General features: G+C 32.1%; 3 protein-coding genes across 4 annotated transcripts; all 3 read left to right on the forward strand.

Moving 5' to 3' along the window:
* The first annotated feature begins 1,508 nt into the window (after positions 1–1,508).
* LOC132172389 (UPF0481 protein At3g47200-like) lies at positions 1,509–2,870 on the forward strand. Its single transcript, XM_059583881.2, has one exon. The coding sequence runs from the start codon at positions 1,509–1,511 to the stop codon at positions 2,868–2,870; it is 1,362 nt and encodes a 453-aa protein (XP_059439864.2).
* A 10,677-nt stretch (positions 2,871–13,547) lies between these two features.
* On the forward strand, positions 13,548–15,047 carry LOC132172380 (UPF0481 protein At3g47200-like). The gene is made up of 2 exons (XM_088512533.1): positions 13,548–13,634; positions 13,701–15,047. Exons 1-2 carry the CDS (start codon positions 13,548–13,550, stop codon positions 15,045–15,047), a joined length of 1,434 nt encoding a protein of 477 aa, XP_088368659.1.
* A 6,924-nt stretch (positions 15,048–21,971) lies between these two features.
* LOC132163156 (uncharacterized) lies at positions 21,972–25,612 on the forward strand. Of its 2 annotated transcripts, none has more exons than XR_009438274.2 (4): positions 21,972–22,456; positions 23,399–23,762; positions 24,592–24,899; positions 24,974–25,612. XR_009438274.2 is itself a non-coding variant. In XM_059573345.2 (4 exons), the coding sequence occupies exons 2-4, from the start codon at positions 23,424–23,426 to the stop codon at positions 25,394–25,396; spliced, it is 822 nt and encodes a 273-aa protein (XP_059429328.2). In that variant the 5' UTR covers positions 21,972–22,456; positions 23,399–23,423; the 3' UTR covers positions 25,397–25,612. The 2 variants fall into 2 exon arrangements, 1 of the variants encoding a protein (XP_059429328.2); XM_059573345.2 differs by having other exon boundaries at positions 24,592–24,651.
* The last annotated feature ends 2,209 nt before the right edge of the window (positions 25,613–27,821 follow it).

Below are 27,821 nucleotides of genomic sequence, written 5' to 3' on the forward strand. Positions count from 1 at the left end.
AAGTAATGCAACCATGATCCATGGATCCTTTACTTACCCATTTATTTTCAATAAGTGGCATTGAAAAATATTACCTATTTATAGTTGAATGAGGCCAAGAATACAATAAGTACGTAATCAATATGTAACCTATGAGAATTAGAAAAGTTACATAATCAATATGTAACATATAAGAATTATGAGAGTTATATAATCAACATGTAACTTATGAGAATCATGAGAGTTACATATATAATAAATATGTAACATATGAGAATTATGAGAGTTATAATAAATAGAGTAAAGTACTCCACATATCCCGACTCATCAAACTACCACTCAATTAACAATGTCTCACCCAAACTTTCAATTGTAACAATATTCCCTCCAAACTACCAAAACATTGTCAATATTGTCCCCCCCAAAACTATCAATAAGACAAAAATGCTCCTATAGATTTCTCAATAAGACAAAAATACCCCTATAAATTCAAAAAAAAAATGATTTTTTTAAAAACAAAAAATTTTAATTTAAAAATTATATTTTTTTAAACGAAAATTTTTAATTTTAATTTTAATTTTTTTAAAACGGAAATTTTTATTTTTTTTAAAAAAAAAATTATTTTACTAAACGAAAATTTTTTACTTCTTTTAAACGTAAATTTTTATTTTAAAAAAATTATAAAACAAAAAAAAAATTACCAAAAAAAAAAAATGGCCACTATTTGGATTTTTTGGATTTTTTTTTTTTTTTTTTTTGTTAGTTTTAAGTTTTTTCTAGAAGTTTTAGTATTTTTATTTTTATTTTACTAAGGATAATTTCATCATTGGGAAGAACATTGACAATTTTTGGCAGTTTAGAGGGAACATTGTCACAATTAAAAGTTTAGGGGGAATACTGTCAATTAGGTGGTAGTTTGAGGAGGGTATGTGAACTTTTTCCTAATAAATATGTAGTATATGAGAATTAGGAGAATAAATAATACATTAATTGAATTCAAAACAACTATTGTACGTTGTCTTCATATGTCTCAATATAGAGAGATAAGAACATTGATCAAAACTCAAGGATCTTAGAATCCAGTGGTTGTGCTTTCAACGATGGTAGGAATCAGTTGTATCATGTATCAATAATGATGAGAACAATATATTGAAGAAACTATTATTGTAATTGAATTCCATTCTGAACAAAAAGCTTTTATAAAATAAAAGAAAAAAGAAAAATAAATATCCAATGTTACATATTGTTATCATGCTGCATGCATGGATGTTCCAGTTTGGTTGAAATATTATTGTCGCGCCTCCAATTTCTTTTACAAAATGGGCCTATATTTCAAATCAGAAAGGAACAAAAAAAAAAAGGTTCATAATTAAGAAGTATGGGGGTATGGGATGGGGATTCAGAAATGGATGCTAATACTGCTGCCTATTGAAATAAGCTATTTGCAGCTGATTGGATTGTGTTATATTGTCACTAATTGTGGCTTATTTTGTCGATCACTAGGAAAACAAACTCGTGGGATTGAATATATGGACGCTAGTGAATTGGTGATTGACATTCCATCGGACTTGCCCCCTGCGGAGTGGCCGGAATGCTGTATCTATCGGGTTCCCAAGCTACTACGCAAGGTAAATGAAAAAGCCTACACCCCTAAGCTAGTCTCAATAGGCCCCTTTCATCACGGCAACGATGACTTGAAGGACATGGAAAAGCACAAACTGAGATATTTTAAGGATTTCTTTCAACGGACAACACTGAAGAAGAGCCAGAAGGATCTTGCAAGTATCATTGCAGCCAAGGAAGAGACAATCCGCCATTGCTATTCAGAAGACTGTGGACTTGAAAGTAAAGATTTCGTGAAAATGATTCTATTGGATGCCATATTTATAATTGAGCTCTTCTTGAGGTTGACTGAGAAAAGAGAAAATGATTACATTCCAAGTAAACCATGGCTGGAACATGGTATATATTATGACTTGATAGTACTTGAGAATCAGCTTCCTTTTTTTGTTCTTGAGGACTTGCATAAGTCTGCCTTCTTTGACTCTTCCAGCCTCAGCCATCGCCAAGGGGATACTCCATTTCGAGAGCTTTCCCTCCTTTACTTTTCTCGCAATGGTAAGCATAAAAACTCCGACATCTATGGGAATGTAAATCATTTCACAGATTTGCTAAGATACTTTTTCCTTCCACCAAAGCTGCTAAGAGACTCTTTCCTTCCACCAAAGCCGAGCCATCAAGGACCTTTGGATCATCTATATAGTGCCACAGAGCTTGACGAGGCAGGATTGAAATTCAAAGCAATTAAAGATGATAGATCTTTAGTTGACATAAAATTCCCTGAGAATAAGTTTTTGAAATGTTGTCCGTGCTTCAATTTGTCATGGCTCTTGGCTTGCTTGCCATGCTTGAAATGCTTTCCATGCTTGGAGGGTATGGAACGTTTCTTGCAAGTCCCATGCTTTGAGGTTGACGACAGTACTGAAGCTCTTTTACGAAATCTCATGGCCCTGGAGCAGTGCCATTATCCATTTCATGATTACATTTGTAGTTATGTGCTGCTATTGGACTTTCTTATCAACACCGAGAAAGATGTGGCTTTGCTTGTTGATAAGAAGGTCATTGTTAACCGGCTCGGTAGCAACACTGCAGTGGCGGATCTAATTAACAATCTCTGCACTGAGATAGAGGTAACTGGATCCTATTACTCTGATCTCTGCACAAATATTAATGTGTACCGTGATAACCCTTGGAACCACGTCATGGCATCTATGAAAAGTGTGTATTTCCCTGATTTTTGGAGAGGCACCGCAGCTGTGGTTGGACTAATTGTCCTGACTTTTACTTTTTGGGATTTCCTTAGGCCTTATTTGAAGAAGAAGAAGAAATGATTTACTGCATGCATGTGGTTTAATTTATTGGTCGTTGGAGTGCTTTTTTTATTTATTTTTATTATTCAATAAGGGAAAAGGGGGAGGAGTGATTTAATTTGATTAATTTAGTTGCAATGGATGCATGGCATTTGAACTTTGTAATCCAATTTGGCTTCTGGTCTTGAACTCTGTTTCAGCAATAAAATATGTGGAAAGTCGGTGTGTTTTAGCCAATAGCTTACTACTGAATTCTATCTATTATGCCAATATAAGTTTTTCTTATTATGCTGGTAGCTAGTGCCCATGTTATATATCTTGCATTTGTTATATAGCTATGAAATTTCATACAATATATTTTTAAGTATACATGTTTCTATTTTAGTAAAAGAATTAAAATGTAAACTTAATTCAAGAAACAAAATTTGATGTAAAAATAAAAAAATAAAAATTAGTAGACAGTTTTTCAAGGATTTAATCTTACTGGTATATATATACATGTTAATTAATTATTATCAGCAGCCAAATCTATTGGATCTCAATATTGTTTTAAAATTTTCCCTTTTTTCTCTGTTGGCAAAAAAAAAAAAAAAAATCCGTTTTTAATTAGTAATGAGTTGGTACGTGCGAGAGCATTTCATATAATAATTTTGAAATAAACCCAATATTCTAAAGCTTTGATTTATCTGAAATTTCACGATTTGAAATTTTAGTTTGTAGGGACTCTTTTGTCCACATCTATGTAATTACAATTTTGATGAGATTTCAAGTAACATTATGACAAAATGTATATATATATATATATATGTTTTTCAATATCATATATATCTTGAATGCGAAATAAAACAACTCAATTAAAATATTAGGCCAATCAACATGCATGTATATATGCATAAATATATGTCGCACAATGTTTAATTTGTTCCCTGATGGCTTATATATACACACTAAACTCTAAATAATCATAAAATTATGACAAAATAAAGACGAGAGATAATTGTATCTTAAAACCATGGCATTAATATAATATTGGTAATCACAAAACTTACTTTAATTTGTTCCCTGATGGCCAGGGCAGTTTCAAACAGTTGTCTTAACTTAAAAAAATAAAATAAAAATAGAAACGATTGTCTTCATATTAAGGTAGGGTAATGGAGAACAGTTTTGGTTTGTCATTATAACATGCATATGTGGGAAAATGGTAGAAAATGATTGTATAAATTATTTTATGCCTTATGAATATTATTTTTCTTGATAAACTGAAAATATTTTAAAGTCGATTAATATTTTATGTTGTGCCAACCCCTTAAAAATCAGAAAATTGTTTTTCAAAAAATATTTTACGCCAAAATAAACTGGGCTCAGGTGAGTTCAAGGTGAACTTCTAATCTCGAACCTCTAACAATGCTGCTCATGACTACCCGTTGGACTTTGAATGAATATGTTTCAAGTTCCCTTTCTTCTAGCTTGGTGCGCGCCGACCTGATCAGTGGATGTACGTATAGTTGTTGTAGCATAAGCTCCAAGCTTGTTTACAGCTGGTTGTTTTTCCTATTATTTTCTTTATTGTTAGTGAATCTTTCGCAAAAAGAGTTATCCAATGTTGTTTTCTGAAATCTAGTGAAATTTTCTTTGGAAAAGGATGGTACTTTACTCTTTTATCTTGCATACATAATTAGCTATATTGTTTTAGTTTTAGAATAGAATTTGACACCAATCTCAGATCTCGAAATCTTGTTGTAGCAAAGTAGATAGAGGAATCCTTGTTCAACGTGTAAGCCTATACTTTTTGTTCGAAGTGTCTTATTTTCTGCGGAAAAAAAGAAAGGATCCAATTGGTTGTTTGAAGACCATGCTTCCCTAGTCTATTTAAGGGCCCTTCATGCACAAGTTTTAGGGGGGACTTTAAGACATTGTTGTGTACGCTAAGAGAGGTTTCATTGAGCCTAGAGTTTTCATGTCTTTCCACTACTCTTAGAAATTTAGTTAGTTAAAACCAAACAACCTTTTCTTCATAAAAACCTTCAGCCACCTGAGTTACAAAATTGCAAGAGGAAGCTAAGCTGAGGTTTAACTTGTTATTCTACTACATACCAACCCAAGTTTCCCAGGTGCCATCGATTGTGCCAAGTCATACAATGCATGGTCATCATGGGTCTAACAACGGAGCATTTGGACCAAATCCGTACTTTCCAAACCACAAATTTTCCTTCTTCCTCCATTAGACAACTCATGGGCTTAACTCATTGGTTGCTACAGTATTTCTCAATATGTAGGGAACCAAAAGTGGTTTTCTATGCATTATTTTAATATAAACATTTCAATTTCTTCTCTCATCTTTTATCTTTTTGTCTTTAATTGAGAATTGTGTTGGAATTTTGTGAAAAAAGTGAGAGTATGTAGAGAATTTGAATTTTGTAAAGAAATAATATTTTAATAGAATAGGAAAAGATAAGAGAAGTTATTGTAAAATATATTTTCATAACAAAGCAAAAAGTAGTTCCCTAATTGGCAGGACTCATATAAGTTTGATGATTATTGGTTGTTTCTTTTTGGAACAAGATATTGCTACAAGCCTACAAGGAACATAGTGAAACTAATTAAAGAAATGGATTATCAAAGCCAAACAAAGCTTATGTCATACTTCTTTCTTTTCTTTTTTTGCCTCTTTCACTTTTCTGTCTTTCTCTTTTCTCCAAAAGCACAAATGTATTATGTACTTCTTATTACCTCCAAACGAAGTCATCCTCAATACAGGCATGAAATCATGAACCTTTTAGGAATAGGTGAAAATTTTACCAAATAGCCAAGATAAAATTTCTAGTTGGTTTTTGAAAGATGAAGATGCATGCTTCAAAGAAATGCTTTTGTAAAAAAAATTTTCATCCCCAAATTGATAGAAACTGAGTCTTCCATGTACATGTGTTGATGATTGTATTAAGGGAAGGGTTATATTCTGTGTGTTTTAGCATTCGTGGGCTGTCTGTATTTCAGGCAATAGCGTTAGTTTTATGCTTTGTGTTTACTATTAAAGTCTATCACGTTTATACCCATATATATCAGTTTTCTTATGTTGGTAGTGCGTATAGATTCTTTAATAAGAGTGTCAAATTTTCCTTGAGAAATAGCCTTCCAACTTGCACTAGATTTGTGATTTTTCTAAACTTTTGAAAGGTTAAAATCGACCCATTTTAACTACCTAGCTCTTTCAATTAGTTCTCTATTATTTTAAAAAATGTGTCATCATGCTATATATGCGTGTGGCTTAAATTATCCATTATACATCTATTTATTCATGTAAAAATAAAATTACGTTCTTAGATTTTTTTTAAAAAAAATCATCAAATCTCTAGCCGTGGAGACCCACAACCAACCGTAGAGACGCATGACTAGACCGTAATTGTGGATCTTTGGTCTTGGAGCTATATATGGAGACCCATGGCCAAGCCGGGGATCTCCTTGTGCATGGTATTTGTTTTAAAATTCTATTTTATCTACATAGGTATACTGGATAATTTGAGTCACGAGAAGGTCACTTGACTCATTTTCTGTCAATTTTAACAGAAGATGTTGATAAATGAAAGGACTTAGAAATTTGATGGGGTCGATAGTATTAACTTTTCAATGTTTAGGGGTGATTGGAAATAGGGTGTAAGTTTGAGAGGATTAAGTGCAATTTCCTTTTTCTCTTTTGTTCTCAAAATCAAATATGTAAAATTAAATTAGATCTTTGATTCATATATACAACTTTTTACATAATCTATCTATCTCAAAATTTATAGGAGATATTATATGTGCATAACTCAAGCTGTCAATTCACTTTAATATAGATTTAAGATTCTTACTACTTACGAATGATAAATTAAATCACCACAAGATAATTGTTAATTCTTGTGTTGGCTTAATTCAGTTCCAAAATGCAGAGACTACTGTTTACGGGCTCAAACATTGATATAGAATATTCAGAATCCGATCTCCACCATTCATAATGTAGATTCATGTGTTATGAACGTCCCCGCAAAATTTCAGCTCAATCGAACCAGAAACGCCCCTCGATCGGAGCTGTTGATCAAGGCTGAACAGCATTTCCAGAATACTGTTTCACCCGGTCCGGACACGCCTTCCCCGGGTCCGGACCGTACTTCTAGAAACTCCATTTTTGCTCCGCAAGGCCGTGTCCGGACAGCCCATTAACCTGTCCGGACACCCCGTACCTATTATGCCCAAAAATGTGTTTTTAGTGGGCCTAGGTCTAGGGTTTGATGTACTGATATATATACATCATTATAGAAGAGAAAGACACGAATTTTCACCCCTAGAGAGTTCGTGTGAGGTTGTGCTTGAGTGATTATTTTGTTGTGAGCCAAATTGATTCCTCTTAGAGAATTTTTGTTAGTTTTGATTGTGTGCTTAATTGAAGTCTACCGGAATGGTCCGATAAAGGAGAATTACGTTGAAGAAGATTGTGAGCGAGGAGACAAGTTGGAGGCTTGTCGATCTTATAGAGTCAAGGTCTTGCAAAGGGTTGTAAGTGTTCCTAGTGTCTGTAATCTCTGGATAATCTTTTGATAGTGATTTCCTGGGTTTGGCTGCCACTGAGAGGTTTTACTTTTAGAACGTTTTCTAAAAGGTTTCCTCTTCGTCACCAAAATCTTTGTGTGTGATTGTTCATATTTTGGTGATTGTTTGCTTTGATAAATATCCGTTAATTCCGCATAAAATTTTGATATTTATCTGTTTAGACTTTTTCAATAATGAAAAATAAATAATAAGATAAAGAGGTATATACATCATTATAGAAGAAAGAGGCACGAATTTTTGCCCTCAGAGAGTTCGTCGAAGGCTGTGCTAAAAGAGATCATATATGGTGAGCGTTAAATTGAATATCTTAGAGTTTTAGTTATTCCTTTGATAAATCTACGGTTGAGAAGTCTATTGGAAGGGTTCAGTAAAGGAGAATCACGTTAAAGAAGATTGTGAGAAAGGAGACGAGTTGTAGACTTGTCGATTTTATAGAACCAAGGTCTTGCAAAGTGTTATAAGTGTTCCTAGTGTCTGTAATTTCTGGATAATCTTTTGATAGTGATTTTCTGGGTTTGGCTTCCCCAGAGAGGTTTTACTTTTAGATCGGTTTCTAAAAGGTTTTCTCTTCGTAACCAAAATATCTATGTATGCCTCTTTATTGCTTTATATATTTTGGGTTATTGAATTGTTTATTACTTTATTAGCTGCCCCGAATAGGTTTTACTTTTAGATCGGTTTCTAAAAAGTTTCCTCTTCGTAACCAAAATATGTGTCTACCTCTTTATTGCTTTATATATTTTTGGTGATTGAATTATTTATTGCTTCATAGTATTAATTTCGCATAAATTGTGATAAACAAGTTTTTGGAGTCGGCATAGCATTTTTCATTTGTGACCATCGCAATCATGTTTGATTGGCGAGTCACTATAGAACGTACATCATTAATAGCGTAGGTCACCTAAGGTCGGATTTGGTCGGGTTACTAGTGTTATGAACGGTAACGTGCAATGTCTGAGGCATCGGTATTGTATTATAGGTCTTAAAGCAATTTGGATCAATAAAAATAAGATTAATCAATGATATTATTAGTGTGGTAATAGTATGATAACAATGTTGTTTAATGATTATATAAATATAATTGAAATAGAATGAGGTGAAGATAATGTGAATGGGATTAGAATAATACAATAGTAATAAGAAGTCTTAGTGTGGTAAATAATAGACTGTAAGAATAAGTTGTAGTTAAACTAAATAGAGGGATGTAATATCAAATTAAGAAAGAAGCAATTAAATGAGCAAGGGTAATAATGCGGTTTAGAAAGTTTGAGGGCTTTAATGGGCGATTCCCTCCGTCAATTACTAGGTAACTACACTGGAGGAATTGCCATTGACCTTACCAAAATACGTGAAATTAATCAACCTGATTTTGGGGACGTTACACATAGTGTTGTGTATAACTAAGAGAGGTTTCATTGCATGAGCCTAGAGTTTTCATGTCCTTCCACTCTTAGAAAATTGCTTAGTTAAAATCAAACAACCTTTTTTTCATAAAATCCTTCAGCCACCAGAGAGCTAAAATAGGCCATGGGAGGATTTATGAAAGCAATCTCTATTTTGGTGAAACCCACATGAACCACCCGTGCATGCTGCCATGTTTAAACTTACTATGTTGGCTTTGATACCATTTTTAACAGCCTAGAGAATCGCTAATTATATATGCATTATTACGCTAAAAATATTAGTCAAAGTTACGATTAGAATACACTAAAAGTCAATTATATAGTTTAGTCTCACACAGTATATATATAATCAATATTATAGAACTCTATAATTCATCCACTACTCAATGTGGGAGTTTTTCAATCTAGAATTTCATGCGCTTTCTTTTGATTTAATCGAGAAGGCTTCAATAAAATGCCTATCATATTATTTCTTCATTACATGCACCTTCTTTTTTTTAACCAATTCATGTTGTCAATGTAGAGCCCAAGAAACTCGACCCTACGCAAAGCACATTTTTAACATAGATATAAGAATTAACTACTTTGATATATATATATATATATAAAAGAAATGTTCTTTGACTAGCGATTAGGGTTTAGTATCTGGTATCTCACTTTTATATCATATATTGATCAGCTTAAAATAGGTTCTAATGTCTTATGCGTGGGACAATAAGGTTTGCTACCCCTAGACTTTTTTCTTTTGGTTGGTAGAAGCTTGCATGGAAAACAAAAAGTATCGAAACATGCATTGTGTAACCCAATTAAATACGAAAATCGCTAATATATATATATATATATATATATATATATATATATATATATCTTTGTTTCAAAACGGTGAAGATGGAAAGTCAGTAAATAAGATTTTTGTGTGTATTTGAATTGCAAGCTCATGTATACTTTAATTTGCTCAGCAGTTACAATGTTAAGCATATATACAAGAAGAGGCTTTCTCCTTAATTATGAACGTGTTCGTCCATTAAGAGAATAAAGCACTTTCTTTGCTAGCCTACGAGCTAATTATTCGATTCGCCTCTCTTCTGACCCGTGAAGAATCCTTATAGTAGTCTGTGTTCCCTAATTAGCAAGACTCATATACGTTTGATAAGTATTGGTTGTTTCTTTTTGGAACAAGATATTGCTACAAGCCTAAAAGGAACATAGTGAAACTAATTAAAGAAAAGCATTATCAAAGCCAAGCAAAGCTTATGTCATACTTCTTCTTTCTTTTCCCTTTTTTCCTCTTTCACTTTTCTGTCTTTCTCTTTTCTGCAAAAGCACAATGTGATATATATGTACTTCTTATTACCTCCAAACGAAGTCATCCTCATTAGAGGCATGAAATCACCTTTTAGCAATAGGTGAAAATTTTACCAAATAGCCAAGATAAGATTACTAGTTGGTTTTTGAAAGATGAAGACGCTTCAAAGAAATGCTTATGTAAAATTATTTTTCATGCCCAAATTGATTGAAACTGAGTCTTACATATACATGTGTTGATGATTGTATTAAGGGAAGGGCTATGTTTACCCAATCCTAAATATTCCAAGGAATGACATTGAAAAAAAAGGAGGATTATGAGAATCATGACGTCAAAATTGGAGTTGTTTTCATACATTTTAGCCTAAATTTTGAGATCAACCAAGTTGATTTTTTTTTTTTTTTTTTTTTTTTTTAAAAAAAAGCCCATCCTAAATTAAGATATTATTCTATTTATTACGGTTTGTGTGATATTATGATAATAATTCAAATCTCTAGCAACTTCATGCCAATTTTCGAGAAGGCACTATGATAGTCCTAATTTTCTTTTTGAAAAAGATCAAACGATTTGTTTTGACAGAATTGAAATAGATAAAAAGTGATGAGGAGCATATATAATATTATTTACTAATTTAATATATATGTATTTTTTATAAATCTTTCATAAACCCTAATTTTTACTGCTGGAAACCAATGGTAGCTTCTACGCAAAAGAAGAAATATTAAATTCTTGCTTGGAATTTTATTTTTATTTTGTGAGAATGACGATATATATTGAAAGCATAACGTGTTTTGTGCATGTCACTTTTGAGAGAGAGAGAGAATTATATAAATATGAGCGCACCGGAAGTGAGAGGGGAAAATTATAGTGATCAGAAACTAAGATTTGCTATCAGCGTGGCATTTAAGAGGTGCTCCGATCCAAGCATTCTTTAAAGCAAAATTCCCAGGTTCTTTCCTCACTTTATTTTCTTATTATTATTATTATTATTTTTGTAGGTACTTTATTTTGTTATTGATCAGAAATTTTACTGAATATTATTTTTAGGGACAAATCCAAATATTACCTATAGCTATAGGGTTTGATGTAGGTATCAATTTAGTCCTACACTTTTAATTTGAACGATTTAGTCCATACATATTGCATGCATTTATGAAAAATCAAGGTGTCATGAGTTAATTTTTTTTTTAATCTAATTAATGTTTTATTGAGTAAGTTGAGCATCCGGCCATCGTAATTTATTTTCAATAAGTAATGCAACCTGCATGATCCATGGATCCTTCTTTCTATGGATACGAAAGTGTTACTTAATTAAAAGAAATAAATGGAAAACTAATTAAAGGCAAAAAAAATAAAACGAGTTACAAGTGACAAAAAAAAAAAAAAACTTCAAAAATAGAATTTTCTATATTTTCAAATCGCAATTAGTAGTATGATCAACCGAGTAAGTAAGAAGGAGAGTAAGGGTGTAAGCCGCACTAGTACTATATGGGCGGAGACTAACCTTATTTTGCATCCGTATTCTACGAAGGGCAAATTTAGCAACTTCCACTCTTCCAGGGAGGGCAAAATCCTCCCAGAAGGGCACATGGTCCAGTTTTCATTGTACTAACAGCTGGTGATATCTGCTTTACATTTATTTTTATATTTTAATTTATCTGGGCCTTTTTCTTAATAAGTTTTATATGATCTTTTTTAGATGGGCTTATTAAGTTTTATATGATCTTTTTTAGATGGACTTAATCCAATTTTTAGATGAGATTTTTTAATCCAATTTTTAGATGAGATTTTTTAGATTAGCTTAATCCAATTTTTGGATGGGCATTTCCCTAGACGAAACGAAATCATTTTGAGATTAAATCCTAAAATGAGTCATTTTATAAGATTTGTATTTCTATGTAAATGGGTTGGTGAAGTAGATATTAATTATTTGCCTCCTAAGAGCACTAGGAGCAGCTTCCCTTTGATTTTTCCTAAGTTTAGGGAATAAAACTACTTTTTGCTTTCCTATCAAAATATATTTCAGAATAGCTTCCCTTACATTTTCCTATACCATTAAAATATTATTTCTTTACAAAATATAAGTTTCTTACCTACCCTCACATTTTTTACAAATTTCAACACAATCCTCAATGAAAGACAAAAAAATGAAAGAGGAGAGAAGAAAGAGAAATGTTTATATGAAAGTAATGTATATGCAACTACTTTTGGTTCCTTACACATTGAGAAATATTTTAGCTACTCAAGGGTATTGATTAAATTTAGGAAAACTGACGTGGGTGAGTTTTTGTGATTTTTTTGAAATTTTCCCTAAATATAAGGAAGGTAATGAGCTATAGGGTATAGCTGCTAGTGTTGTATCAGAAAGTTGAGTGAGTTGAGCGGGATATACATGTAGGCTCATGCATTATAGATATAGATAATTAGATACCTTTATGGACATGTTTGGTAGACATTGTAGACAACATGACTAGAGATATGAACAGCAAATATATTTTATTATAGTTATAATAATTGTATTAAACGGCAATGTACTAATGTAACACCTAATTCTTTTTAAAAATTAAATCTAGAAATATGTATTTTTAGTATTGGCCCTCATAGCCTGCTGGGATCCACCATTCAAGCATGGAAGTCTTTGTTTCATCCATCATGGGTGCTGAGAATTTTTTAGATTTAAATGTTCTTCCACCATTTGGTAATATATATAATATTGGCCTTAATCTTTATTTATGTTAAGTAGATTGATACTTTGGAGAGTTTTTTTAGTAAGCCCATAATATAGTATGTTGCGACACCACACAACCCAAAAACTAAAGTATATGAGTTTGAGCCCAACAATGTTATATTAATCACTCACACTCCATACATCTTTCTAATGCGGGACTTTACCTTTTTACACTCACAAATATATACTAAATAATTTATTCATTAATTTCAACACTATGAATGGAATTGACATGTAATTTTGTTAGCTACCCTAACTATACAAGAGCCAGCTTGTTGGAAAACTAAGGAATATTTTTTTTTATTTTTTTATTTTTATTTTTTAGTGAATATCAATTTCATTCCATACAAAGAATTACAATCTCACTCTAGCAAGACAAACCAAGCTGAAACGCTTACAATTGCTTAAGCTACATCAACAACCACCCATCTATATATACACAGGAAAACTTTGCTACAAAGATAAATAGTTATTACACATTGTTATAATATTAATCTAGTTGGGTTGAATTTTCACATCTCCAATTGTATTGCTAAAATTGCTCTATAGTCAACTTCTGTTTTTTAATAATTAAGAAATATGAAGTATATGGGCTTGAAATAAGCGTCAGCAGCTGATTGGATTCTATTATATTGCCACTGAATGTTGCTTATTTTTCACTAGGGAAACAAACTTGAGGGATGGAAAAGATGGATAATAATAGTGATTCCATAATTTCCATTGGAAAAGAAGTTGAATGCGAGGACTTATTTGCCATTAACATTCCAGTAGAGCGGCCACCTGCGGAGCAGCCTGAATGCAATGAATTATTTGACATTAACATTCTAGCAGAGTTGCCACCTGCGGAGTGGTCGGAATGCTGTATCTACCGGGTTCCCAATAAACTGCGCGAGGTAAATATAGAAGCTTACACCCCTAAGCTAGTCTCGATAGGCCCCTTTCATCACCGCGGAAAAGAATTGAGGTACACGGAAAAGAAAATGCATAAACTAAGATATTTGAAGGCTTTCTTAGATCGAACCGGGAAGAGCCACGAGGATCTTCTAAAGATCATTCAAGACGACGAAGAAAAAATCCGTCATTGCTATGCAGAAGACTGTGGACTCAAAAGTAATAATAATTTTGCGAAAATGATTCTGTTGGATGCCATCTTTATAATTGAGCTCTTCCGGAGGACCAAACCATGGCGGCCGGAAAATGGTGAAAATGATGAAAATGATGAGGGTGATTACATAGTAAATAAACCATGGCTAGCAAATGGTATACGACTTGACTTGATATTACTTGAGAATCAACTTCCTTTTTTTGTTCTTGAGAAATTATATATGTTCGCCGGTCCCGACTATCACAAAGCACAGAAAGGAGGCAAGAATAAAAAGGTTACTTTTTTGGAGCTTTCCATCAATTACTTTTCTGTTTACTATAGTAATCTTGCTGATAAGCAGCTGCCAAACGAGTTCAACATCGAGGAAGTCAAACACTTCACAGATTTGATAAGACATGTGTTATGCTCAGGACCAAGCCTGACTATGAAACATAAAGGAGATTTGGATAGTCGAATTTGTGCAACAAAGCTTGATGACGCTGGACTCAAATTCAAAGCAGTTCAAAATAGACACTTACTTGAGATAACAATGTACTCTAACTTGGGAGGTTGTCCGTGCTTCAATTTGTCATGGCTCTTGTCTTGGTTACCATTCTTGAACAAGCCATTTCCAAGGTTAGAGCGTATGCAGTGTATCTTGGAATTCCCACCCATTGTGATTGACAACACTACTGAAGCTTTTTTTCGAAACCTTATTGCCTTGGAGCAATGTCATTATCCGTCTAAAACTTACATCTGCAGTTATGTTGCGCTACTGGACTATCTAATCGACACTGAGAAAGATGTGGATTTGCTGGTTCAGAAAAAGGTGATTGTTAACAATATAGGTAGCAACCAAGCAGTGGCGGATGCAATTAACAAACTTTGCCTTGAGATTGTTGTAGATCAATCATGTTACTCCGATCTAGGTACAGATATTAATAAGTACAGTGAGAACCATTGGAACCGCATCATGGCAACCATGAAAAGTGAGTTTTACTGTAATTTTTGGAGAGGCACTGCAACAACAGTTGCACTTGTTATCATGCTCTACCAATTCTGGGGTTTCCTTCGGCCTTTTATCTTTAAGAAATGAAGCATCCATCTGGGATTAATTTGTGTCTGTTGAATTGCATCTAAACTTTAATTTTTAGTCCGATTTGGCTTGTAAGTTTTGATTTCCTCACCATCTTTCGAGGTTTTACCAATTATTTTCATTTTGTGTGTTACATATTGTTTCAACATAAGTGGAGAGTGTGTACTTTAATATGACTGAGATTGTAATCTAAGTCAAATATTAAATGTTAAAGTTTGATTGATTTAATTTTATTTTTACTTTAAGCCGAATTTGAACTTAATTATAATCGAGCAAATTTATATATTTAAAAATAATTTATTTATTTTTTGAACAAAATTAAGCTTCTTTAGAAATTGCTTGATTAACTTATTCATTTTTCATATAAAGTAAATATCGTCATTGTTTAGATTTTTTTTCTTAAATCCATATTGATCATTACTTATTTACTTTTTATTAAGATTGTGTCATTTGAATTAATTAAATAAAATAATTTTATTTATAAATTTATAGCTTTTTTTTTGTATTGAAAATTTATAACAATTAAATCTGCAGTCATAAGCCATATATGATTTTGTATAATGAATTGGACTATGTTTATTATATAATATATATTTCCTGTAACCTTTTTTATAATCTTAAACAATCCAATCTTGAGTTTATATAAGTATGTTTCAAATACATACATTATCCATCAATCAATTGATCCATCCATACATACATACATAGACATTGAATTGTCTTTTTTAACACCGAATTAGCCAATCCTAAGAACTAACAATATCTAGTAGCATCATGTGAAAAATCAAGATATTTTCCGCTTTCAGCTTGTTTTATAAGCCAGGACATTACACTCTTTGTATGGGTGTCTTCACATAATATAGGGGTAATTATCTTTTCTTCTCATCTACTACAACGCATTGTCACTTTGCCTCCATGAACTGACAATATTACTGCCCGACCCATCAAATTACCATTTTGTGACCAAAACCCCCATTTCATCAGTCAAAGAAGTTAACTCAGATGGGGAAAAACATAATTACCCCCATAAATAACGTTGAATCCTGTTACTTGTCTATGAATGGCAATCCATCCAAGAAGCACTCAAATGGCGTTTAAACGCAGAATCCCTAGCGTAAGGTATGATAAAGATTTCTTAACGATTCCATCTCTCTCTTTCTCGATCTCTCTCTCTCCAGCCATTTTTTGGTAATCAATTTAATTGCTTACAATACAAAGATGGAAACCATATTACGACTTGTACCTACAAATAAGACTTTTCAACTTTTATGTATTTCTTGGACATCAAAATAATATTCATTGTGGATTATTTATATTCATCATTACAAAATTTTGAACATTGTTTCTTCTTCATAAATCTCAACACGTAATAAAAGTTCATTTTTAACCATTTTTCTAACTTATATATGCAAGTATGCAACATTTCGTAAGTAACATCAATACATAAAGTAATATCAAACAAAATTTTTATCATTATCATAACCATATATTGACTGTCAGAATTTCTTTCTACATACCAAAAAAACGAAAAATATATATATAGATTGCCAACTACTTACTAAAAATAATAATTTAAATTGAATTTGAAGTAATAAGATCTCATGTTAGTGAATTCCAATGATAGAAATCGTGAATATTTTAAATCACCTTGTATATGAATTTGTAAATTGAATTGCAGGATATAAATTATGGTCATAGAAGTCACTTCTTTAGTACTCAACTAATTTTTTATAACTTAAGTATAACAAAATACCCATACCATAATTTTTTTTTTCAAAAATTGTAATCCTTTTGTTTCTAGTTGACATTTTACAAAATTCATTTTATTTCTACCTCTTCCAACAACCGCTATTTCATCTTACCCTGGCCTTAATCAATAAAAAATCATTACACTTAAAAAATCATTACACATAAACATTGGTTCTTTGGGTATAACAATTCTATCTGTTTGTTGTATACTCTATTTATAATTTAGATTTTTCGTTTTTAATAATTGTCATTAAACCCCTTAATTTGTGGTTGCATATTAAAATGAAATTGTAGTTTTCTTATTAAAAATAAATGAAAAGGAAAACATGCAAGTCACATATCATGATTAGCTATGCTAATCATGATATAATGCAACACCCTAAAACAATTTTGGCTTCAACATATATAGAAAATATTTTTCTTAAATATATGCTATTAGATAAAGAAGCATCATATTACAGTTATAATGGTTAATATGAATATAGGTGATTTTATGATTACTTGATGGCTTTGGAAATTCAGTAGCCATGCATGGTCGTACAATAAGAATAATAAGCTTTTATATTTTTTTGCTCATCAGTTGTGTATTAAGCATAATTTTTCTCGAATTAATTAGCATTTGTACTTACTTAAATGTTTTTCCATGTTCTTTAATTACTACTCACTTTATTTACTTAGGTTCACTTTACACAAAACGTATGCTTTGATTACATATTCATTTGGAGGCTTCTTAGGAAGGTGCGAGAGCAAGACTTGCTATAGTTGTCCTCAATTAATCATTGTTTCAAATAATATTGTTTTGATTTGTGGAATAATGTATATTAGGGATATTGTACTACCTTATTTGATGTCGTTATGTTTTATATTTTTTAGGTTGGACCATTTTGGACCCAAAATTATGTAATTTGGGAGTTAATTTTATATGAAATTCATTGATCTTATTTTATGTTTAGAGATTTTAGAGTTACCGGTTGGCTAGTCTATTGACACCTAAAAGTAATATACTTTTGAATATAGAATAGTACATGCAAATACATCTTATTATTACTCAAAACTATGTTATATATGAATCAATAATTAAATGTAATATTATATTTAAGAGAAAAATGCTAAATTTGTCTATATGGTTTGACCTGGTAACCAATAAATCCCTATAATTTCAAATAAACTTGTCAATCCCTACGGTTTGCCCCAGTAACTAAATGATCTCTCTCTACAATTTACAGTCATTATTGTGATGCTTCAGCTTTATAGGCAAGTCGAAAACAGATTATAATCATTATATCTTGATTTTCTATGTAACATTTTTTTTTTTTTAAGCAAATGCGGGAAAAGGTTACAAGGGATATGTAACATGACTACATAGAAATACAACTCATACAGCGGAAATAATCACTCATAATTTTTTATTTCTTCAAACCATATAATCAACATAAAAGTAATTTACTAGAGCTTCTAAAAAAATCTCAAGTTAAATAAATATTTGGAAAAAGTTTACCAGGTGAAAATGCAATTTTTATTAACCGCTTTTAAAGCAGTCAGTAAAAACTGCTGACCGCTTTTTATATATATATTAAACCCATCTTGGATTTGCTTAGCAAGATTAAACCCATTTCGGTAATCATGATCAACACCATCATTAGACAAAATGCCAGACGAAAATCCAAGTCCAAGAGCATTCATCTGGGGTTGGAGTTTTGGAGATCATACCCAGAAACAGTTTCACTGGAAACTCTTGGAATATTCAACCTGGGAAATGGAAGTGATCTCACATCAGAATTCAGAACCATAAAACAGAGGACTCATATGATTTGATGTGGAAGCAGGATTAAATGGAAGTGTCATTTATCTCAAATTTTGAGCATAGTTTTCTGTTTCTCATGGACAATCACTCACAAATACACGAAGTAAGGTTCTACTTTTGCTTCTTGGTCTTCTTCTTCACCACCTTTCTCTTCGTTTTCCCTTACTCTACGCACAGAAGATTGAAAACTGCTAAGCAAAAGCAAGAAGAGGAACACTTTTATCTAAAATAGTTAATCAGATTTATAAAAAATTCTTACATTGGATTACCTTAAAAAATGCAAAATTGATATTTGATTAAAAAATTAAAAAAAAATTAAATGTAGCAGCACTTTTCAAATGAATTATTTTATTTTTTATTATTTCTCTCACTTAGTTTTCTCCTTTTTCCTAAAACGTTTCCCAATTTTTCTCAATAACTTTTCCCAAAACTTTTTCAATTAAGAGTTAAAAAAAATATTTAAATGATATAGATAAAAATCTAGCTAATCGGATATAAGGTCTTTTAAAAATTCATTAGTTAAACTAGATAAAGTGAGTTTTGATGAGCTATTTTGCATAAAAAATTGGCTCCTCCACATGTGAATGCTCTAAGAGCACTCACAATGGCTTAGCCATTTTTTATTTTTATCTAAAATAGATAAGCAAAATACTACAAAAACTCTATACATTGGACTATGCATCTCAAATACAAATTATTTTTTCTTTATTTTTTTTGCATTTGTGAACAGTGCACCGCTACATGTAACAAAAACAGTTCATACATCCATCCCATTAATATAATATTTATCTCTTCACATCTCTTTTTTCCCAAAATTTTTCCATACTATTTCTCTCTACATCTCTTTTTTCCCAAAAGTTGAAAAATAATATATTTAGAAGAAATACAATCCTTATAAAAATAAAATAAAAATAAAATAAAATTTAAATGATATAGATAAAAAATAAAATAAAAAGTAGATAATCGGATGTATGGTATTTTCACTATAAGAAATTGAATCATTAGGGGCAACGACCTTATTAGCGTCCACTCAGGGCCGGTTCAATATACTTTGGGGCCTTAGGTGAAACTTTGAAATTGGGCCATTTTTTTTTTCTTTTTTTTTTTTGTAAGTAAAAATAAAATATTTAAATAATTTTTATTTTAATATTTTTATTATATTTTTATTTAAAAATCAGTCTTTTCGCTTTTTGGGATGCAAAATTACTGATTAAGTTTTTATATTCAAGATTTTCTAACATCATTTTTTTCAATTGATAATATGGCTAATCCATTTAATCTCTCTTGTGACATTGTTGATCTTAGGTAGGACTTTATCAATTTTAATTTTGAAAAATTTCTTTCTGTAAAAGCAACTATAACAAGTATTGTCAATAAAATTCCATAAGCGATAAAATTGTTTTATTTTTAATAATCTTATTCTAAATCAACCTAATTATTCATGTTAGTAATATGTTCATTGATTGTTTCATAACTTTTAAGTTTAGCACTAAGATTTTTTCAGTCATTAATTCATTCATTAGCTAGTTGCATTCTATTAAGTTTTGAATTAAACAAGTTGCAACAAAAACAAAATACGCTATCTAAATCTATTAAGTTTTGAATAGATTAGTCATTTTTTATTATGCTGCTCCTCATTTGATAATTTTTGTATATAATATGTATTAGAAAAATGCCTAGAGTTCTCATCTTTAGGAAAATTTATATTATTATATCTTATTGGACCATTTTCTACTAATAAATCTCTTAATTTTCCATCAATATATCTTTCATTGGCCTGGTCATTAATAGTTGTAACAACAGAGTTAGATACATCAATAGTATTTTCATTATCTTTTAATTTTTTTTTTTATGAATTTTTTGTTCATTTATGAGTTTTTTACCTAAATTATCCTCAATATTTTGTTTATTACTAATAACAAGTTTATTTAGATCCTCTTTAAGATTCAATCGGCTTTCCCACTTTTTTTTTTTTTTTTTTTTTTTTTAAGTTTTTCATATTCCAAATACATATTTTCTAGTAGACATGTTTGATTCAAAATATTAACAAATTAAAAAAACACGATTTACCAAAAAAAAAATTCTGATTTTAATAAAATAAATTATAAAAACAAAAGAATAGAACTTGATTTGTTAAAGGAACAATGGAACAAATTGAACAGTAGAACTTAGGCGGGAGAAAAATTTGAGCTTGAAGAAGAAGGTTTTGGAGAGGCAAGAAGCTGTTCTGTACAGAACTTTATCATTTTGAAGAAGATGAAGGTTTAAAACAACCTGTACAACAAGTCAACAATCACTATTATCTCTAGTCTAGAGACTTTAGAGTCTAGAGTTGTGCTTGTGTCGGTTGTCCGGCAACTTGTGCCTATGCCCCTAAACAAATAATATTTTATTCTCTTGTGCAGCTGTGCTCTACAGCCAAGAAAAGAATATAGGAGTTGTACCATTGTCGTATACCACTTACCCTAGAAATAAAAAAAAAAAAATTAAATTAAAAAAATTAAAAAAAATTGCAGGCTTTCAGCATAGAGACATGGGTGGCTTTGTTAGATTTTTTTTTTTTTTTTTAATTGTTCTTATTTTATCATGCGTCTTGTTAAATTTTGGGCCTTATTAAAATGAGGCTTTTTAAATTACTTATTTATTATGATTAAATGCCTTAAATTTTGATGAATTTTGTTTTTTGCTTTAAATTTTTTTGAGATTTTTTTTTAAAAAAAAAGAAAAAAATTTTGGGCTTTATTAAAATTTTTTTTTGGTCTTAATAATTTGGAGACCCTAAGCAACAGCCTAAGTTGCCTTACCTTTGAATCAGCCCAGCAAAGTGGACGCTAGTCAACTATAACGTCCAATATACTATAGAAGGTAATATGCTCACAGGAACTTATATCACCTGTGGCTTGAGGTAGGAAAACAATTAGGGGCAACAAAATAACTATTAGTGTAATAATTATACATCAACATCTCATAGCGCTGATATAAACCCATCAGCGTCGACCCATTGGAGTTGCTCAGAACTGTTAGTAAATAAATCATATTACCAAAGACTTGTGCGAAAAATTAGAAAAATGAAGAATAACAAAGATAAATAATCACACAAAACATAAAGATTTAAGTGATTTGATTTAACAAGCCTACTACATTCACCGGCAACGACGACATGGGGTGACAAAAGCCACCCTCATGTCTCAACTAAGGTGGCCGGTCACTTCTTACGGCAAAAATGGGGTGTTTGGCCACTTTATATGTTTTTATTATTTTATTTTTATTTTTTTTTTTAAATTTAAATAATATTTTATTATATTTTAATTAGTATCACAAGTAGCAACTTATAGCCAAAATTTAAAAAATTATTGATGGATAATTTCTCAGCCATTTGCCCGGATCCCGATCCATTCTTGAGATCTTGTTTCTTTCTTTTTCGCATTTTTCATTTTTTTTTTACCTATGCAACATCATTTCATTTCTGGTTAATAGCAGTAGTTTGAGTTGGAATTTTATGACTACTGTCAATCTGTCATGTTGAAGTGAAGAAGCATTAGGAGTTGAAACTGGATAATAAATATCTTTGCCTCCCAAGGCTCGAGAACAATTTATTGTAGATTGTATGAGGATGGACATGGGACTGGATTTGAATTTTGAAATGCTGAAACCGTGCGCAGGAACCACGTGATCGTGTGAGCTGCAAAAGTAGAATTCTTTGCCAGACACCTTTCAAACCCTGAACCCCCACGACAGATTTTCTTTCTCACTCTCTCTCGGCCGCACCTGCATTTTTCGCAAAATCTTTGGGTTCCTCGATTTCAACTGAATTCTTCTCCATTTTCAAGCATACTTCAATCTCATTTCATTCAAGGTATGATACCCATGATTTAATCTTGTCTCATTTCATGTTTTTGAGAAGATAACCTAGGGTTTTGAGGTTGGATTGATTTTTCAAAGTTCAAAATTTTGAGAGTCTTGTTAATTGTTATGCTTGATTCTGGTTGCGGTTGTGTTATACACATTGTTTGTGATGTATTTCGGTATGATTTTCCATTATCCATGAGTTTTTTTCACATGACTAAATAGTTGTGCACACCACATGTCTGACAAAATGCCTAAGTGTGAGGGACATAAGTGTTTGTTTTCATTTTTGGCCTTCCTCAAACTTAACACGCATCACATGTTTGATGTTAATATCTCAAACATTATAATGACAATTGCTCTTGTTTATTGTCATTATGGTTTAAGCTTTGATTGTTAGGGACATAAGCGTTTGTTTTCATTTTTGGCCTTCCTCAAACTTAACACGCATCACATGTTTGATGTTAATATCTCAAACATTATAATGACAATTGCTCTTGTTTATTGTCATTATGGTTTAAGCTTTGATTGTGAGGGACATAAGCGTTTGTTTTCATTTTTGGCCTTCCTCAAACTTAACACGCATCACATGTTTGATGTTAATATCTCAAACATTATAATGACAATTGCTCTTGTTTATTGTCATTATGGTTTAAGCTTTGATTGTGAGGGACATAAGCGTTTGTTTTTATTTTTGGCCTTCCTCAAACTTAACACACATCACATGTTTGATGTTAATATCTCAATGATGTGTAGTTGGTCAAATTTCCTTTGTTTTTATTGAAGTGATTATTGCTCACATGTCTAACGGTAATGAACATCAAGTGTTTGATGTAATGCTTTAGTGATATTTTTAAGCCTTGGTTTCACATGTTCTTTGTCGTTTCGCATACATAGTTACCTCATGAGATATTCTCTGCGATTTCCACTCATTTTGGGGTTAAGTGTGTAGGTACCATGGAAGGAACATCCAAGAAATGCTCTCTCGGTCACAGAAATACTACTCCAACACCTTCAAAACCAAAGAAGTGAAGAAGCTGTATGCAAATAGGTTCAAGCAGAGAGCTGTGCTTGCTGAGCGAGGAGTGACATGCGCAGATTTTTCCGGGGAATTTGCCGATAAGCGAGGATTGAGGGGATCCAAATACAGTGCACGGAGACCTTGCTTGAAAGGGCACCCAATTTCTACCGAAATCCCATATCTTATGTCTTCCGACAGTGCACAATGCTGTTCTTCCTCTAGTTCCCACTCCCCTACCCGCAAGAACCCTCGTAGGCAGACCCTCCTCAGCAGGCCAAGAACACGTTCTTCGAAGGTATACTTTCAAACCCTTTTACTCCTTGCTTCAATTGTAAACTGTTATTTATGCCCTTTTTTTTTTCTTTAATCTTTTTCTTTCTTTTGGGGTCTTAGTACCTCTTTTCAGGTTAGAGATTGTTTATTTTGATCATTTCTTTTATGCTTTGGAAAGATATTATTTTCAAGGTTTTAATGTCAATCTTGGTTTTTCTCTTAAGGAGTTCTATATAAGAGAATAAAAAGGAGAAGAAGAAAAACTAGATTGTTAGTGGTAGGTGAACTCGTCAATCCCTATGAACAGAGATCCAATTTAGGCATTAATAAACACTCTAAAAAGCGCATAGGAATAAGTGAGAATAGGGGGTAAGAGAGAGGATTGGGGAAAGTTTGTTCTTGCTGCATTTGATCGTCCAGAGAATGGTTGTCGAATGGACAACACTGACCTCTTCAGTGTTATTTGTAGCGGTCGAACAGCCAGAAAACGGTCAAGCGAACGGACAGCACTGTCCCCCTGTTAAGTGTTACAAATACTCCAAAAACATATGGGGATAACTTACAATAGATTTAATCACCGAATTTGGCCAATCAAATATTTAGACAAAAATATCGAACAAACATAAGTGATGTCTACGTATTACCATAAGTACAATATGTGCACTAAATAAACAGGTAACATTACAGTACTAACTTTTCCCACTATCAAGTTTGTTCATTCATGTGTTTTTTTGGATATTGTATATTCATTATTGTATTCTTGAATCTTTTAAATAAATGGTTCCTGAGTGGTAGTTTTCTTTTTAACATTCACTATACTTTGACTGACCTATTACATTCATGATATGCAGCCCTATTTCCTTAGAAGCAGCACTCAAAGGTATTGCATGCAGCAAACCAGCACTCTAAAGGTAAGACACAAAATATACCTTCTCTCTGGAATGACTGATTGTTCTTGATTGCATTGATTGCTGTACTCAGCCTCCGATTTTTTATATGCTCATAATGGTTGCAATGCCTACTACGTTTTCCATGTTACATGCCCAATGGTTATGTACGTTTCATTTTTTCGTACATAACGTGACAAATCCGGATTTGGGTGGATCCCATCATTAACACTGTTGATGGCACGCCAATTATGTGGGAGCGTATTAAATTGGTAATAGTTTCAACACTTTTAATTTGTACGATTCTAAGGCTGGTCTGACTACTTTCTAACAACTGGAATTTTAGGTAAAAAAAAGCTTGGGACGATCGGCTAGCAGGGACACAAGCAGTCATAGTGCCAAAAGTAAGGAAAAACGACCAATGTTCGATGAGTCGTCATTTAAGGGTAAGGCCGATGGTGACATTTCTATGGGGCCTAGTAGCAATATGCCCAAAGAAGTTCAAGAAATAGTAGAGGCAACGAAAGATCTCTCAAGTGTCGACTCTTACCACTATACCTTGCTTTCTTCGACCATACATAGCACATGCACATCGGCTAGGCCCATGGTTGTATGTATGAAACTTCTCAATAATGAGTTTGACAAGATATCAGTTGATACCTACTTTAAAGCAATACGGTCATTTTATTCTCAGCAGCAATTCCGATGGGATTTCATAAGGATGTCCGACGACCATAGGAGGTCGTGGTTATCGCAGTTGTTGCCTTAGAATATTGTTTTCTTTAACTTCTCTGTTGTTTTTTTTCTTTTTTTGTAATAGGTAAATTTAGCCACGTGTTTATAATTCAATCGCAGTTGTTGCCTTAGAATATCCGTTTATGTAAGCTGGTATCAGTTCCAAGAAACTAAACTTTTTGTTATATTCGTGACTTCAAACTACAACATATAGGCAGTGAAAGTGAATCTTAAAAGGAACAATCAAGTATCGCAAACCTCAATATTTTCATTTCTGAATTTGCTCTCCTTTATAAATGTTATAAGGGCAAAGCAAGGCTAAATCCTCAGATATGAATTCAGTTCCATCTATATCTATGAGAGTTTTATCATCTTTATCAAAGACATTATTGCCATCTCTGTCCTGAAATTCACCCAAAGAGGAAAAGAAAGAAAGAAAAAAATATATGTACAATGCATGTTCATGGAATTAGTAAAAAGAATTGAACATAACTACATTCACGGGAAGCAGGAAATCTCAATGGAAAAGTAATTCAAAGATCACACCTTGCAAAGTACATCTTCAATACTAGCAGAAGCTAAATCAACTTCTAGCTTTACGGTCTTGGACAAGATAAGAGAAAACCTAATTTCGGAATCAGGATAATTCACTAAGCCTTGAGGGAATGCTCAGATATGGTTCTGAAAAGGAGATGCTTTGAATTGTTTTACATACCTAGCCATAAAACGGGTCACATTAGACCAATAACCATATTAAGAAAGTATTAATTATGCTAGGTCTTTTAACAAGCCAAACTAATAAAAGAAAATTAGGTTTATCAATTTACATGTCGTTGGAAACCAAATTATGACTCAAATACGATAACAAGCAGTAGAAAAATATAGGATCTGACCCTTTGGCTGGGGGCTACAAAATTTGTATTGGTCACACTAGACCAATAAACATTCATTAAAAATTACTCAATGGCCAATGACATCGAAGACCGTTCCTCGGGCGGCGCATTCTCACCTTGCTGGATCTGGATTCCCTCCCATTACTAAGGCCTTGTTCGGTAAACAACATAAACTTTACAAGGCAGTGTTTATGTTTGATGAGGAAAAAAATGAATGTAATAATTAGTAAAAAAAAATAAAAAAGTAGTATTAAAAAGTAAAAAAAATTTATTTTGCAGTGATTTTTAAGTGGTTATCCTTCTTATCTGCAATCGTATATTCCCGTCAGGAAAAAAGTGGTCATCTCCTTTAGTTTTAGGATTCCTCTCTGCTTTCCATCTCTTCCTCTTCTCCTCTTCCCCAAGTCTAGCTTCTGTGACCATATCCATTTTCAGAGATTTGCTGCCTTGTCCTTCCTCTCTCTCTCTCTCTCATTAGTGTAAAGGATAAAAGTGTGATTTTACCTCTATAATTTCAAACGAAAGAGACTCGCTATAGCTCTTCTGTCATGTTTTACCAGAGAAATAAATAGAACTAACTACTCATATTGAATAATGTCCAGTTGTGTGGACGTGGTATGTTGCTGGCCGTTAATGTCAAAATTGTTGACACGCAGAAACTTATTAGGCACTTGATCCTTTACGAGTCTACAAAAATATCTCACTCTTAGAATTTTTATGGTGTTTTGCTTGCATTTTTTGATTGGTTGGATTCAACGATAATGACCGCAAATAATGCATTATGAATTTTGATTGACCAACTTTTAAGGACTGCCATTTAAGTCTGCACGGCATTGGTAAAATAAGCTTGGTAGTCTGTCAAGCCTATGCATTATGGGATGTGCACCACAGTGCATTGTCAAAATTCATAATGAATTGTGGAACTTTAATAATCAAAGCATCGAAGCATCTTAATAGTGTTCTTAGGATATATCCGAGAAAATGATAAAATTCCCATTATCTGAATGTCTCGAATAAATGGAATTGGAGGTAACTGTTAGGGATATTGTCTGTCTCCGGGAACTGGGTCATTAATCGGCCCAAGATGTAACAACTAAGTTGTAAGGAAACATGATCCGTAAGTATTAAGCCCAAAAGATATAGAGCATGTCCGGAAGATACACGCCATAGAAGATCATACACAGAATACGTATGATATATCCAAAAGTAGGATTATTGTGACTAATTTTAATTAAAAATTTGAAAAACGTTGATGATAGGTCATCAACGTCCACTAAAATAGTCCTGTATAAAAAAAATAAAATCGAAAATAAAATATCATTAGCGTCCACTAGCTAATAATCTTGTATAAAAAAATAAAAAATAAAAAAACAAAATTGAAAATAGAAGATCATTGGCGTTCATCCAAAAATGGACGCCGATGATAGGTCATAAGCGTCTATATTTGAAGTGGACACTAATGACTTATCATTAGCATCCATTGTTACTAGGCATTGATATTTGATAATCCCGTACAGAAATAAAAAAAATCAAAAAAAAGAAAAGAAAAAAAATCAGAAGTAGAAG

The sequence above is a fragment of the Corylus avellana genome, chromosome 2 (assembly GCF_965113065.1).
Source record: "Corylus avellana chromosome 2, dhCorAvel1.hap1.2, whole genome shotgun sequence".
Classification (NCBI taxonomy): Eukaryota; Viridiplantae; Streptophyta; class Magnoliopsida; order Fagales; family Betulaceae; genus Corylus; species Corylus avellana.